The sequence below is a fragment of the Oncorhynchus keta genome, chromosome 28 (assembly GCF_023373465.1).
Source record: "Oncorhynchus keta strain PuntledgeMale-10-30-2019 chromosome 28, Oket_V2, whole genome shotgun sequence".
Classification (NCBI taxonomy): domain Eukaryota; kingdom Metazoa; phylum Chordata; class Actinopteri; order Salmoniformes; family Salmonidae; genus Oncorhynchus; species Oncorhynchus keta.
The window spans coordinates 21,960,257-21,974,870 of NC_068448.1; the positions used below are offsets into that span (position 1 = coordinate 21,960,257).

Below are 14,614 nucleotides of genomic sequence, written 5' to 3' on the forward strand. Positions count from 1 at the left end.
CTCACTATGATGAGACTAGGTATTAATGGTGGGCTTTATTCTAATGTAATTTAAAATCTCTGTTGAAGTGTTTTTTCCAAATAATGGTCCAACATGAATGACATTTTTTGACGCCAATGAGCAAACATTTTTGTATTTAAGGAAGGAATAGCTGATAAGTTGCACAAAAAAAAACGATTATATTGGCCAGCATGCAAATGGTCAAAGAGGTTTAAGCCAGTATAACTCCCAGCACGGTGTGGGTACTTGTTGGATCAGCTGAAGGGTTGTTGGAGAATTTGGGAAAAGTAAAAGGAGAACCAGATATATATTTGTTTATGGTCTAACAAAAGGCCTACAAAGGCTCATGGGGTTTACTGAGGAGGATCAACCAAAGACAGTGAAAAGGGGCATGTGTTTATCTAGTTTCCTGAAAATCATACTAAATATGTTATTTAGGTCAAGTCAAAATCTAAATGATTAGTAATTGTTGATAGTATTTTGCAGCATTCCATTTTATTGCGATCATTGGGCCCATTTGTGAAGAAAATAAAGTACAGAAGGGGGCAGCTGCTTCCATCTTGTGGTAGCTTGAGAGACAGCCCGCAGGTCCTTGTACTTGTGCATGCCACAAACCAGTGTACACAGTTGTTAGCCTGGCTAACCAGAATCATTGCTCTGGCCAAACGCTACTTCCACACCAACGGATGTATGTAGCAAACGACAGAGAAGCAGAATAATTTAGTGTGAGTCGTCAGGCTAGTAAGTACTATGTATATAACAACAATGTGATTATATAATTTGTAATAGCAGTTATTAGAAAGGTTCATAATTATTTAGAGAAACAAATGGCTTTTATTGTGCAAAGCATTGTGAATGCCTCAGTGTTTCAAACACACAAAAAGGATGAAACAAGAAATAAAAAAATGCTGTTAGAAATAAAATATTGAGGCCAAATTATACCTTGAAACATTAATTTTATATTTCATAGGCAAGGTAGCATTTACTAAAGCATATTAAAATTATAACATAATATGGATCCTGAAATGTCAACCACACAATTGCTAAATTAATTAGCAGAGAAGATTATTTTAACTGCTAATTCTAAATAAACTATTTTCTAAGAGTTTACTATAACCGCATACACTGTCTATATCCCTTAACAACGGTGCACTTACTGAGGTAACATTTCTCTTGTACAACACAAAATGGCATTAAAATATATTTTTTACCATTGGTTAAAAAAAACACACAAATACAGGTAAGAAACACACAACCTGAGTTAGATTTGTGAAAACCAGGATGATGAAAACATGTGTGTTTCCTATGGCAAGAGTAACCTACTAACGAGAAGTTCTTTGGTGGCAAAGGAACATCTAACCTTACTATGGGAGCAGAATGAATGGTGGTCAGTAACAGTGCTAGTTGAGAAGAGAGGCAAAATAACAACCCATAAAATCAAGGCACTACAAATGTTTCCAGGTAGGCTACAACAAATGGCGTATTAAAGGCACTGTGAGAGAGATGTAGAGCTCTATTGATAGTATGCATTACTGTACAAATAGCACTATGCACTGAGTGTACAAAACATTACGAACTCCTCCTCTTTCAATGACAGGCTGACCAGGTGAATCCAGGTGAAAGCTATGATCCCTTATTGATGTCACTTGTTAAATCCACTTCAATCAGTGTAGATGAAGGGGAGGAGACAGTTTAAATAAGGATTTTTAAGCCTCGAGACAATTGAGATATGGATTGTGTGTGAGCCATTCAGAGGGTGAATGGGCAAGACAGTATATTTAAGTGCCTTTGAACAGAGTATGGTAGTAGATGCCAGGCCCACCAGTTTGAGTGTGTCAAGAACTGCAACGCTGCTGGGTTTTTCATGTTCAACAGTTTCCCGTGTGTATCAAGAACGGTCCACCACCCAAAGGACATCCAGCCAACTTGACCCAACTGTGGGAAGCATTGGAGTCAACATGGGGCCAGCATCCCTGTGGAATGCTTTCGACATCTTGTAGAGTCCATGCTCCGAAAAATTGAGGCTGTTCTGAGGGCAAATGGGGGTGCAACTCAATAGTATGAAGGTGTTGCTAATGTTTTGTACACTCAGTGTAGGTTGCGATATCACTGGTCACAAGGAGAACATTGACTAAGTGGCGGCTAAATTTGACCAGCACAATTATAATATATTACAGCGCGAATATTGAGAGGGCTTTGCCGAGATAGAATGTTGTTTGAAGTAATTTGTACTAAAACTGCAAAGGTAAACAGCTGATGTTACATTTTAATGTTTTATTAATCTGAGCACCTCTATGGATGTAATGCTACAATCTCATTACTAATAAACCAAACCTTTAGTAGTGGATGTAATACAAACAGACATCTTTTGACACATTAATGAATTAAATCAGAAAAGAAAAGGTATGAAAACTGACCAAAGCTTTTCACCTTCTTATGCTGCATAATATTTACATCTTTCCCTTTTCGGTAGATGGTAGAATTGTACACCGAGACTGGAATAACCCTTTGTCAAGGGAATCCCTCATGGAATTGACATAATTATTTTGAACATGCAGATCTCAATGGGTCAGCTACATTCTCCTCTGGGACAGCTATAGAGGTACTGCAGATGTTTCTCTCTTCTGACCCTAACATTGGTTAATTGCTGCTATTAATCTCTTCATTTGAGCATCAAATGCCTTCCAATCTGCTGCACTTCTTTCTCTCTTCATTTTCGACTCCTCCTGCACAAACGTCATTTTTCTTTTTTTGGGGGGGGTATAGCTTTGAGTGCTTAAACTCTGTCGTCTGTAAACAAAGCAGAGAATAGAACAAATCAAATTAGGTGAGAAAATGTCTGTCAAAACTGTAGTTGGGTCATTCCACGAAATGAGTGACTTGAGTCCCTTTGATATTTTAAGTAAAAATTGTGCACCAATATTGCATTTTAAAGGCCTGTTAGATTCAATTGTGCCCTTTAATATAGACCACATGGAGAATTCAATAAATCAGATTTTCAATATGAATAAAGACGTGCTAAAGTGCCAAAATTCAGCAATGTGGTTCAGATTGGCGCCCTCTGTGCGCCCTCTGTGACTTCTAGGAAGATTTTAATCCACTTAACCCCAACATTTCTCCAAGTTTCCAGCATCATTGTAAAGCCCTAGTTATTTTGTTGCTTTGACAAAGTAATTTCTGAAGATGATTATTTATTTAATGTGATTAGTGATTCACTTACATCTGTCCCTCATATTAAGGTCAACCCTGTTACGTGAACTTAACTCTAATCCTTTTGTCCATTTTCTGGTGTTTTGTGGTGGAAAACAGAGCAGGTCAAGCACAAAACAGGGTGGCCTAGTGGTTAGAGCGTTGGGCTAGTAACTGAAAGGTTGCAAGTTCGAATCCCCGAGCTGACAAGGTACAAATCTGTCGTTCTGCCCCTGAACAGGCAGTTAACCCACTGTTTCTAGGCCGTCATTGAAAATAAGAATTTGTTCATAACGGACTTGCCTTGTTAAATAAAAGGTAAAATAAATAAAAACACTTCCACCCTGTTACCCATATAGACAGGACAATTTTTTTTTTTTTGCTCATTGCATTGCTCATCTCATTGCATTGCTCATCTCTGTTTCACACAACAAGCTTCCATTTCCACTGTCAAAAGGGGATTTATGACTGATTTAAGATAAAATCGTGAACCTTGTTACTATATTTGGCACTTACTATAATCATTTTTATTTATTTAACCTTTTGCGACGAGAAAATTTGTTTTTTATGAAGTTCAACATGTGCTCTTTATGACAGAATGTTAAAATTACCAAGGCACCGAATTGGTGGAACGACCCAGTTCATAGCAAAGCTGCAACCTTATCTAAATCACCCACCAGTGGGCGCTGCTGTGTGCTGCCTGGTGCTCTTGATGACCAGAAAGATGGTGTAGGCATCATAGGCAAACAGGATCCCAGCCAGCAGGCCAAACACCTAAGGGAATGGAATAACTGTTAATATAAACATATTCTAAGCACCAAGTTCTACTTTTCAGTGATTAATTGGTCTGAAGTATTGGAGAGCTGAAGAATCAGGCAATTTGAGATGCTCTAGTTTGTTTCTATTAAAAAATCTCAGGGTGGTTAGACATTTGACTCACCCCTCCTGCAATACGGGCGCCGTCCCCGGCTCCACCAATCACACAGATCAGAGAGGTGATAAGGTACAGGGCTGCACCAATAGCAGCACGGATAAGATCCTGAGCGGAAGAGACCAACATTAGTGAATGATTGTACTTCCAATGGCACTTGGAAAGTCCTTGTGTTACTGTCTGTTTTTATGAATGTATCTATAATTTGTGTATGTGCTTCTGTGTGCTTCTCTTTCTCTGTGTGTGTGTGTCTCTCTAGGTATGAGTGTCTAGGTGTGTGTGTGTCTCTAGGTATGCGTGTCTAGGTGTGTGTCTCTAGGTATGCGTGTCTTGGTGGTCCTTCTGTAGCTCAGTTGGTAGAGCATGGCGCTTGTAACGCCAGGGTAGTGGGTTCGATTCCCGGGACCACCCATACGTAGAATGTATGCACACATGACTGTAAGTCGCTTTGGATAAAAGCGTCTGCTAAATGGCATATTATTTATTATTTATTGGTGTGTGTGTGTGTGTCTCTAGGTATGCGTGTCTAGGTGTGTGTGTGTGTGTGTCCCTAGGCATGCGTGTCTAGGTGTGTGTGTGTGTGTCCCTAGGCATGCGTGTCTAGGTGTGTGTGTGTGTGTCCCTAGGCATGCGTGTCTAGGTGTGTGTGTGTGTGTCCCTAGGCATGCGTGTCTAGGTGTGTGTGTGTGTGTCCCTAGGCATGCGTGTCTAGGTGTGTGTGTGTGTGTCCCTAGGCATGCGTGTCTAGGTGTGTGTGTGTGTCCCTAGGCATGCGTGTCTAGGTGTGTGTGTGTGTCCCTAGGCATGCGTGTCTAGGTGTGTGTGTGTGTGTGTGTGTGTGTGTGTGTGTGTGTGTGTGTGTGTGTGTGTTTGTTTGTGTGTGTGTGTGTGTTTGTTTGTGTGTGTCTGTAAACATATATACTGTACTCACACTCCAGACCCAGTTGACCACCTGGATGGACTTGTCCATTTCCATCATGAAGACGACAAAGAAGATGATGGCGAACACCATCTCACAGATGGCCACTGCAGAATAACCTCCATACAATGATGCAGCATAGCAGATTAGGATAATAAAACTGATGAGCTGAAAGAAAATGACAAACAATTAATTTGGTGGAAAGGTAGAGTGAGAGAAAGAGGAAAAAGCCTGCATGAAAATATTCAGCGTGATATGTTTATAAAGGTACTTAGAAAATGCCAAATCTGTAGGGCAAAAATTGCTTTTATGCTCAATTAATCTGTAGCCGAATTGCTTGAATTTGGGATGTTATTCATAACATTTCCTTTTTAGGAAATTACTGCTACGTATCCCAGTATCCTTGGGGAACGTCTTGCTGTAGTTTACAACAAACTAACAATTTGGCTCCAGATTCCTCCCTTTCCTTTGAATTAGCAGTTCAGGTTGAATGACGTGATTAAAACTCATCCCAGACAGCAGATCACCGGTGATAGGAACAGTCATCTCAGAGTCATTTCCACCACATGAAGATGGTATGACAGTTGACTTAAGACCATATTTTATCCACGATAGTCTTCTACTCCAAGACCCGGGCTGAGTGAGACCAGGGGGCAGCAATGTCAAATGGACAGACACCATCACTGCCATGTCACACACAAACACTAGCATATCCCACATCAAATAGGACACAATAAACACAGTCTATACGGGGTTAAAGACCCTGTGGTGATGCAACGAAGTACACAAACAACAGAGACTGTCACAAAACACATGCAACAAAAAACATAGTAGCTAACATAGCCAATCAGTTTAGAAGCTGATATCACACTGAGTAAGTTTCCCAGTGCTGGGATTGATCTTTTTTATTCTAAACATTTACATGTCAACCTTTAACATGTTGCTTTAATTGTATTTACAGAGGGGTCTGTACCAAGTCAAGCATGCATTTTTCCATCAGAGAAAAAAAATCAGCTGGCATTCCCTTCAGTCCATTCCAGTGAAATAGGGTCAGTGTGGAGAGTACATAAACTTGGACAGCCCACAGTGTAGCAGCAACAACAGCCCTTACTGAATCTCTCTATTGTTGCTGCTGTTGAGCTATGATTCTGGGTGGGTAGATATATTTAAATACAACCACAGTCAGGTTTTGAAAGAATGGTCACATTTCATGGTGCAACTTGACATCACAAAGCCTTTGTGAGGATGACAAAGATGTTACTGACTTAAATGTTCAGGGAAGATATTGGAGATTGTCAACTTTGCTTGCAGTTGCAAAGCTACCCTTTTTTCTTTGATTTGAGGGAAAAAATAATTATATTGGCTATATATGAACTGGCCTACTGCCACAGAGCAGTAAGCCAAGTTAGGGCAAACCCAGTCAAAAGTGTGGTAGTAACCTACAGATGATGCAATAAGCTGCTGCCCCCCGGCACACATCAGTGCTTCGTGTGTTCCAGAGACTGGCACGAGCTGCCTCTGTGCACTTGTGGGGTGGCCGGGGCGAGGGGCCTACACAATGAGGCTCTATTCTATTCTGGCCTCAGCCAGCTGCTCTAAGGGTAACCGGCTAATGAAGAGGCCGTCACATGGAGAAACACCCACTATCTGAAAGCCCTTCACAACAAAAAAAGGGCCTACGATGTTGACATCTCACTGTTACACCACAGGACAAACTGCTCCATTTCTGACCAGACTGAGGACCCAGATGGAATCTGTTCAGTCCTCCATACGCTGACTATGGAAAATGACCAATATTTTGTCAATGATTACAGTCAATATATTAACAATCTAAAAACAGGAACAGAGTGGCAACCAAAAACACAGAGAGATGTAACTATACACACAATCTCACACACAAAGAAATGCCAGGAAAAGATCAACTGATGTTTCAATGGAACTAGCTTCTCTGAATAGCATCGGGATGAGAGGCAAAATACCATTTCTAAGCACAGTAATAGGAACAGAACAAGCTACTGCAATGCCTACATCACTCAGCTTACATGAAACGATTGCTCATCATCCAGGGAGAGTCACACTGACTATGTTTCACTTTGACATTAGCTAGCTTTCACAGAAGCATGTTCAAAACCAATGAACCAATGAATTGTTTGCGCTACAAAAGGTAAAAAGCATATCAAACATTCTTCGTTCCAATTAAGTTTCTATGTGAGAATTGGCAGAACAATCTGAGATACCAAAACTATTTTTGGGGGCCATGCTGGCATGGAATCACCCTTTTGGAGCTTCCATATGCCCATTTAAGTTCAGAAGCCATGTACCATAGTGTCAAAGTCAATCCTTTACAGTACATGGGGTTACTATGAAACATTGGGTGAGGAAATTAGTATTTCCTGACTGATTAATGATGGCAAGAGTTGTCTTCCTGTGTATCTCACATCACATGATCCTCCTCTTCCTGCTGGAGTATTCTTTGCTCTGTATGAACTACAGTATGTAAACTATCTGAGACACCTACCATCTCTCGTCCTGTGACTTTCATACTTTCTCCCGGGCTGTTGTGATGCGGGTCATCCACCTGACCTGTGTCTCCAGCAAGGTGTGAAACTGTCCTTGAATGCCAAGCCAGGTCATATAGAGTTGCAATATAAGCGATTCCTGCATTCTTTATCCCAGGCTGCAGCAAACTCACACATCTCTGGAATTTCCATTACCTCTGCAAAGCACTGACTCTTAATGTGTGGTGAAACACTGACCTCTGGGATCTGAGTCTAGGAACCCCCTTGCTAAAATAAACTCTAAACATACACTACATGACCGAAAGTATGTGGACACCTGCTCGTCTAATATCTCATACCCAAATCATGGACATTGATATGGAGTTGGTCCCCCTTTGCTGCTGATATCACAGCCTCCACACTTCTGGGAAGGCTTTCCACTAGATGTTGGAACATTGCTGCGGGGACTTATTCAGCCACAAGAGCAGTAGTGAGGTCAGGTACTGATGTTGGGCGATTAGGCCTGGCTCTCAGTCGGCATTCCAATTCATCCCAAAAGTGTTCATCTGTCAAACCCAGAATCGTCCGTCTGACTACCAGATTGTGAAGCATGATTCATCACTCCAGACAACGCGTTTCTACTGTTCTAGAGTCCAATGGCATTGAGCTTTACACCACTCCAGCCGATGCTTGGCATTGAGCATGGTGATCTTAGGCTTGTGTGCGGCTGCTCGGCCATGGAAACACATTTCATGAAGCTCCCAACTAACAGTTCTTGTGCTGACGTTGCTTCCAGAGGCAGTTTGGAACTCGGTAGTGAGTGTTGCAAACGAGGACAGAAGATTTGTACACGCTATGTGCTTCAGCACTAGACGTGTGCACTTGACAATAACAGCACTTTCAGTTGACCGGGACAGCTCTAGCAGGGAAGAAATGTGGCATCCTATGATTGTGCCGTGTTGAAAGTCACTGAGCTCTTCAGTAAGGCCATTGTACCACCAATGTTTGTCTATGGAGATTACATGGCCGTGTGCTCGATTTTACACACCTGTGAGCAACTGGTGTGGCTGAAATAGCAGAATCCACTAATTTGAAGGGGTGTTCAAACTTCTGTATATATAATATTTATATTTTCAGAAAAGGTAAATTATCTTTGATTGTTTAAATAACTTATGAAAGAGACTGGTGTGTTTTTTCCCCACCTAATCATGGAATGGGATTGTTCAAAGACAGAAATGTATTTGGTTTAAATCTATCACTTGATGGTTTCATTTCAGAGAGACAAATCATGTTTTGCTGCAAAGCGCTATATATCCACCTCACTCAGAGAAATAAGTAGCACTGCTAGGTTTTACACGGTCAAATAACAAATAACATTTTTAATAAAGAACTGTACAAATTATAGTTTCGTATTGATGTCACAAATGTAACTTTTTTAAATGAATTAATACAGTAATATGAGATCTGTATGTAAAATAGTGACATACAGTTAATCCGTTCATTTTAAGATTGCTAGGTGAGACAAACACATATAACAGTCAGGATACAAATATTCAATTCCAGCTAAACAATGGATATCTAAAATCCTTGAATTAAAAATCTGAGAACAGTAATATTTTACACACACATGAATGTACCCATAAGCAATCATTTCTGATGAAAAAACACAAATGTGAAAAATTGGTGGATATAGGGTTTTGGAAAGAAACTTAAAATTTTAGAACTCGCTAGAATTATATTCTGTTCCATTTTATGAGAAAGCTCAGTCTGTGAGTTACCACCCCTTTAGAACAGAACACCTATCATACCCAATAGTGCGTATCTTTACAAAAGGAGAGATTCACCAGTGCTGACTTCTTAGGGCAATGACAACACTGAGCAACAAGATAGGCAATCAGTATGCATGCATGCAACAACTCCACCAGAGTAGTGGGATGGCCCTCTTCAATGCACTTAGGCATGGGTAACAAAGCCCCCAAAGGACACTTACTACCCTACAATACATCTCATGGATGTAGAGCACATTAAAAGGGGTCTACTGTGTACAAAAACACTTGGCCTGCTTGAAGTTATTCATGTCTATTCCTGGAGTGTCTTTACATACATCCTGGTTAACTCAATCCAGATGGGTTTAGCATAATGTTGAAAAGAAAACGTAGTTTGATTGGCCTGTGCATAATTTTGGATGTCATCTGCAGTGCATTCCTCTTTCCATCAAACCATGTACCCACTTTGTCTCTCTCTGGTTGTGCTCAACAGTTGTGTTTGTTCTACATTTGATGGGCTCTTGTGTGGGCTGGATTTTAAATGGTCAAAGGCTACAGTTAGCTGAAAGATGATTAAATAAACCTTTACTTGAATTTGGCCACAGTTACATGCTAAAACAGACCGGACAGGTTGCGTGCGCGAGCACTGCAAAATAAATTTACACATACATGTTATTCAATTATTGCACCCACACTGCTCGTGCGTGTCAGCGAGCTCATGCATGGCCAGGTCGCTAAAATAGAAATTGGTTCTATTTGTGACGCTCAACGTGCTGCAAGTCCGTCCTCTTCCATCGGGTTTTTAGAAGCATATACCCACGTGGGGGATTGAAAGATGAACTTAGGTCCATTCCGGTCAGTTGTAGTAATGCTGTAAAGTTGGTTGCCAACTGCCATTAAAGTACAAAGAAGAAAAGCCATATAAAAGTCCAAAGAAGAAAAAGAAACGTGAAGGAGGAAAGATGACGAGAAACAAATTTGGTTTACAGTTTTATCTGTGGATTAATTGTCAAAGTAGAGGACCTTGTGCATTCCAGGTAAAATAACAACCCAATGTTTATATACCAGGACAAATAAACAAGCAACAGCAAGCTAACTAGCTAAATTGGCATAAATGTTTAATGCTTTTTGACCTGTCCCCAAATTAATAGAATTGGTTCAGTGTTTGTTTTGATATTTCAGCCTGTGTCCTGATCGCTTCTGATGTGGGTGAACAAAATCAATGTGCGCGCAATGGTGCACGTGCGTGTCCAGTTTGGTCAGCTTGTTAGTCTACATAACAAGGTTTTCATATTTTTTAAATTCTTATTCGTTTTTCTATTTTTATTTGAAATTCAGTTTAAGTTCTTTTTAGACCTGATTTGCTAGTTAAAAAAAGTTTCAGTATTAGGGACAGAAAGCATGCATGGGTAACAGGATCACAATTTTACTTAAGATTCTGATGATTATCCACATTTATTCAAAGTCAAATATCGAAGTTGGTCCAAACTTCATAGGCTTTTTCAAAAGCATGGTTTGCTGCTGCCACTCCTTTATTTGGCTCCTCCTACATTAATTCCGAATAGTTATATTAAGGATTCAGGTCTGGAATATCCCCATGAAATTGATTGAATTTAAATGGTTGGTATGCAGATGCTGCATGGACATTTCACCAGTAAAATTTGAAGAATTATTATTTGTATTCATTGACAGTGAGAAATGTGAAGGGAGGGTGACCACAAAAAATGTATTGGTAAAGTAGAGGTAAAGAAAAACATGCGCAGAATGTGATTCGGATCTCCAACTCCGGGTAAAATTGATCCAGGGGGGCGGGGCAGTTACCTCGGAGCCGCAGCCTCAGCCTTCATTTATAAACTTAACCTCAATGTGACTTGGATTTAAAATGAATATTGTTGAGACAGGTGCAAAACAATATGGTGGAAGGAAAAGCTCTCTAGCCCATATACTAATCCAATGCTTTTTACATTTAGTAGTACATGTAAGAAACAAGTTAGCTACATTTTTCCGCTGTTAGCTTGTGATAGTGATGCATAAATTAGGCCTATTTGAAACAATGTCATCTCCTGACCACATTTTTAACAGCCACATTCAGTAGCATGTAACCCCCCCTAAAGCTTGAAACTCTCATTGAAAAATCCCATTACAGTTTAGATCTTTTATCTGAACATAATTTATGATGGTTATTTTATTTTGGTTTGTTTTGGGGTCAAAGATAATTTCAGTATGGTTTTAGTTTTTTAGATGGGTTTGTTCATTATTTTATTTCAGTAAAAAAAAAAAAATTAGTTTGCATTTTAATTTCAGTTTACTATAATAACCTTGCTACATAACGGAGCATTAATGAGCACAACATCAAAGAGAAGGAGCTTTACACATTTACAAGCTAGGTAGTAAATGTGTAAAATTTATTCGGCACACCTTATCAATCTTAGGGAGAGGTCTGTCATCCTTCCATGACTAATTGTCACACAATCATAACTCTCATGGATATCCTGAAGTATGTGACCCTATGCACACTCTGATTTTCAATCTAAACTGTCAGCATTTGAATGTTGCGTGCCAAATGAGGGGAGATTCACGCACAACACCACATGAGAAGTGACAGGTGGAAGGTCTTAACCCTTGGCCCACAAACCCAGCCCTTAGCCTGGCCCCTACCTCCAAGAGCACATGGTTCTCATTCTAGGTCCAGTTCCTTTCAGTCCAGATAACTGTGTCCACGATTTTAAAATGGCCCCATTCATTATCATGCCATGAGCAAATCATTGGAATACCATCATGGAAATACTCACAGATCTGTATTGCAAAAACAGCTGTAGGTAAATGAACTACACCCACATAGCCTATTCAGTTATGATCTAAGATACATTTTTGTAAAGTAGTAGGTTTACTTATTGCTTAATAGAGGCCTATGCTAAGGTTATGAATGCAAACCTAAAGTAGTATGTCATCATAACAAGGATATATTCTAGGGAATTATATAATATTTCTACAACAGAGCTTTCATTCATAGTTTGGAAATTCCTAAATAGCAGTACGTTTAGGTTGCAGCAGTAGTCTACTCCTTGTGTATAAGGCTTTAAGAGTAAATCGAAACAAACGTACTATTTCTGCAGCAAGAATAGTTCCTTTTCGGGTCTTCACGTAGCCCTTCAGCTTCTCCAGGCAGCCCGCAGCGACACTGGCCTCTGTATCAGCCATAACGAAATTAAATGTATAATTTACCAGTTAAGTATAACGGCTGAATATTGCAATGTTGCAGAACTCAACGAAGACACAAGTTACATTCAGTAAGGAAAAAGCGGACTGCTGTTGCCTCCTAACTTCGGGTTTTTTCTTCTCTCCAACTTGCGACTCCTTCGAATGGGTGAGTAATGGCAACTTCCTGGACTAGAGAACAAAATTGGAAGGAGGGAGTAAAGACGGGCAAACGGGGCGTTGGCTTGAACTTTTCTCTAGAGATTTAGGTGGTGGTGGTGGAAGACAGTTTGCTCCAACTGTTGCCTGTGATTATAACTGTTGCTGTGATTAATTTATGGAAGTTATTTATCGTTCATTAACATTATAGCCATCATCAATATGTTTTCTCAAGTTCAGTGGGCAGAAACGAATGGAAAGCATTAGACATGTCCTATGCAGTTGCTGTGTGACAAGCCTCTCTTTGCTTTGGCAACACCGTCGACTATGTTCTTGACAACGTGACTAGAACTGCCTACTGGTAGGTTGGTGCTGTTAGGCACATACGGGAAACACTTCGTAGCTTTCTCACCCAGGGGGTGTGAACAGTTGTTTTTAGAGCAAACCGATTCGGAACAGTTGTTCACGGCTATGCATGACACGTTACCATTTTGTAAAATGTGCTGTTTAATTTACTTTGCTCTATGCAGAATATAATTGTGTTGTTCGCGTATTGTTCATTAAAGGGGCAATCTCAGTGGTGTAGTGGAGGGTATACCCACTTATTTTTCAATAGGCATTGCCCATACTCACTTAATCCATACGGATACTGATCAAAGTAGTGTCGTGCAGGTATACGCCCTATCAATTAATAGTGCTGATGGAACAGAATGTTTTTCTTAAAATGTTGAAAAACTATTTATTCACGTTTTAGGCACAGCAATGTGCACACGGGCAGTAGGCGAATTAATCCACAGAGATGGAAATATCCGTGAAAAAGAGGGGGGGGGGTTAAAGATGCAACAACTATCTTGGGTTGCTAATATGATTACGATAATGCTTTTGGCTGCTAGCCAAGTAAAGAACATTTAAATAAAATCTAGTTAACAGAACGCATATGAGTAAGTCTTTATAAAAACAATTGCCTGCACTGATAGGCCTAACCGTCTTCTCTATTAAAACTTAAATTGCTACAAAGTTGCCCATGCCTACGGGTCAGAATTATATAATAATTATTATTTGCATTAATCAAGTGAGAGACAAAAAATAGGATACGGCACGGGTCAAAATTATTGATTGATGACCATACGTCATCATGTGTACATGTCTGAGCCCGCCCCCCAATTCATGTGGTCCCGTGTTAGAGGGTGTGTGTTATTTTATATATCTATGTTATGCTTTGAAGTAGGTAGGCCTGTTGTTTGATGTCTAGGGGGGCTGGTTGAACTGGGGAGGGTGGTTGAGTGTTTGAACTTTTGGGACTGTACACCCAGTTTTATCTCCCTTATGGTTGTTATCTATGAAGCAGGAATGTCCAGGTTTATGTATCTGGGGCCTAGGCTTTATAAATGTCCAGAACAAGCCATTTTTTAAGACCTGAATATTGAATATTAAACATTTAAAATATGTCTACAAGGGGAATTCTCGGAGTGCTCTGTAGCTCATGTCATGAATCCAACGCCAAAAGCCTGGAGGATATTTTGCTTGAGGCTCCCGAATGTTTTAAAGGATTTTTGTGTACAAGCAAGGGACATATTTCGTACATATTCAACCCAGAGGAATCTACGGTTAAGATATTCACAGACAGCGTGTCCCAACCCTTTTATCGTGCAGAACCCGAGCCTTTTTCTCCAGCGCTAAGGATGCAAGAATGGCTTAAAATAAGGCTAGCTTTGTGTCAAATGGAACGCGTCCTGAGTGCTTCAAGGCTGCCAGGATATGCGTTGGAAGAACAAGTTTGTGGACGAAATGATCTAATGGCTCTGAGAGTCACTTCCATGGCTTATACCCCGGACTCCAGAGTGACAATTTTAGCATGTGAACAATTTGATAGGGCAAATGCTATGAAAACGTGGTCCTTCTGTAGCTCAGTTGGTAGAGCATGGCGCTTGTAACGCCAGGGTAGTGGGTTCGA

At 40.2% G+C, this 14,614-nt stretch overlaps 1 protein-coding gene across 1 annotated transcript; it reads right to left on the reverse strand.

Moving 5' to 3' along the window:
* Window positions 1-811: 811 nt before the first annotated feature.
* On the reverse strand, window positions 812-12,715 carry plp2b (proteolipid protein 2b). Its single transcript, XM_035740290.2, has 5 exons — window positions 12,409-12,715; window positions 5,052-5,207; window positions 4,130-4,228; window positions 3,867-3,963; window positions 812-2,790 (listed from the first exon to the last, which is right to left on the reverse strand). The coding sequence occupies exons 1-5, from the start codon at window positions 12,502-12,504 to the stop codon at window positions 2,777-2,779; spliced, it is 462 nt and encodes a 153-aa protein (XP_035596183.1). The 5' UTR covers window positions 12,505-12,715; the 3' UTR covers window positions 812-2,776.
* Between the last annotated feature and the right edge of the window lie 1,899 nt (window positions 12,716-14,614).

Coding starts and splice junctions, on each gene's coding strand:
- plp2b (XM_035740290.2), bottom strand. CDS start 12,504: ATGGCTGATACAGAGGCCAGTGTCGCTGCGGGCTGCCTGGAGAAGCTG. Junction 5,208..12,408: donor CTATTCTTGCTGCAGAAATA/GTACGTTTGTTT, acceptor ATTTTCTTTCAG/CTCATCAGTTTTATTATCCT. Junction 4,229..5,051: donor TGGTCAACTGGGTCTGGAGT/GTGAGTACAGTA, acceptor TCTTCCGCTCAG/GATCTTATCCGTGCTGCTAT.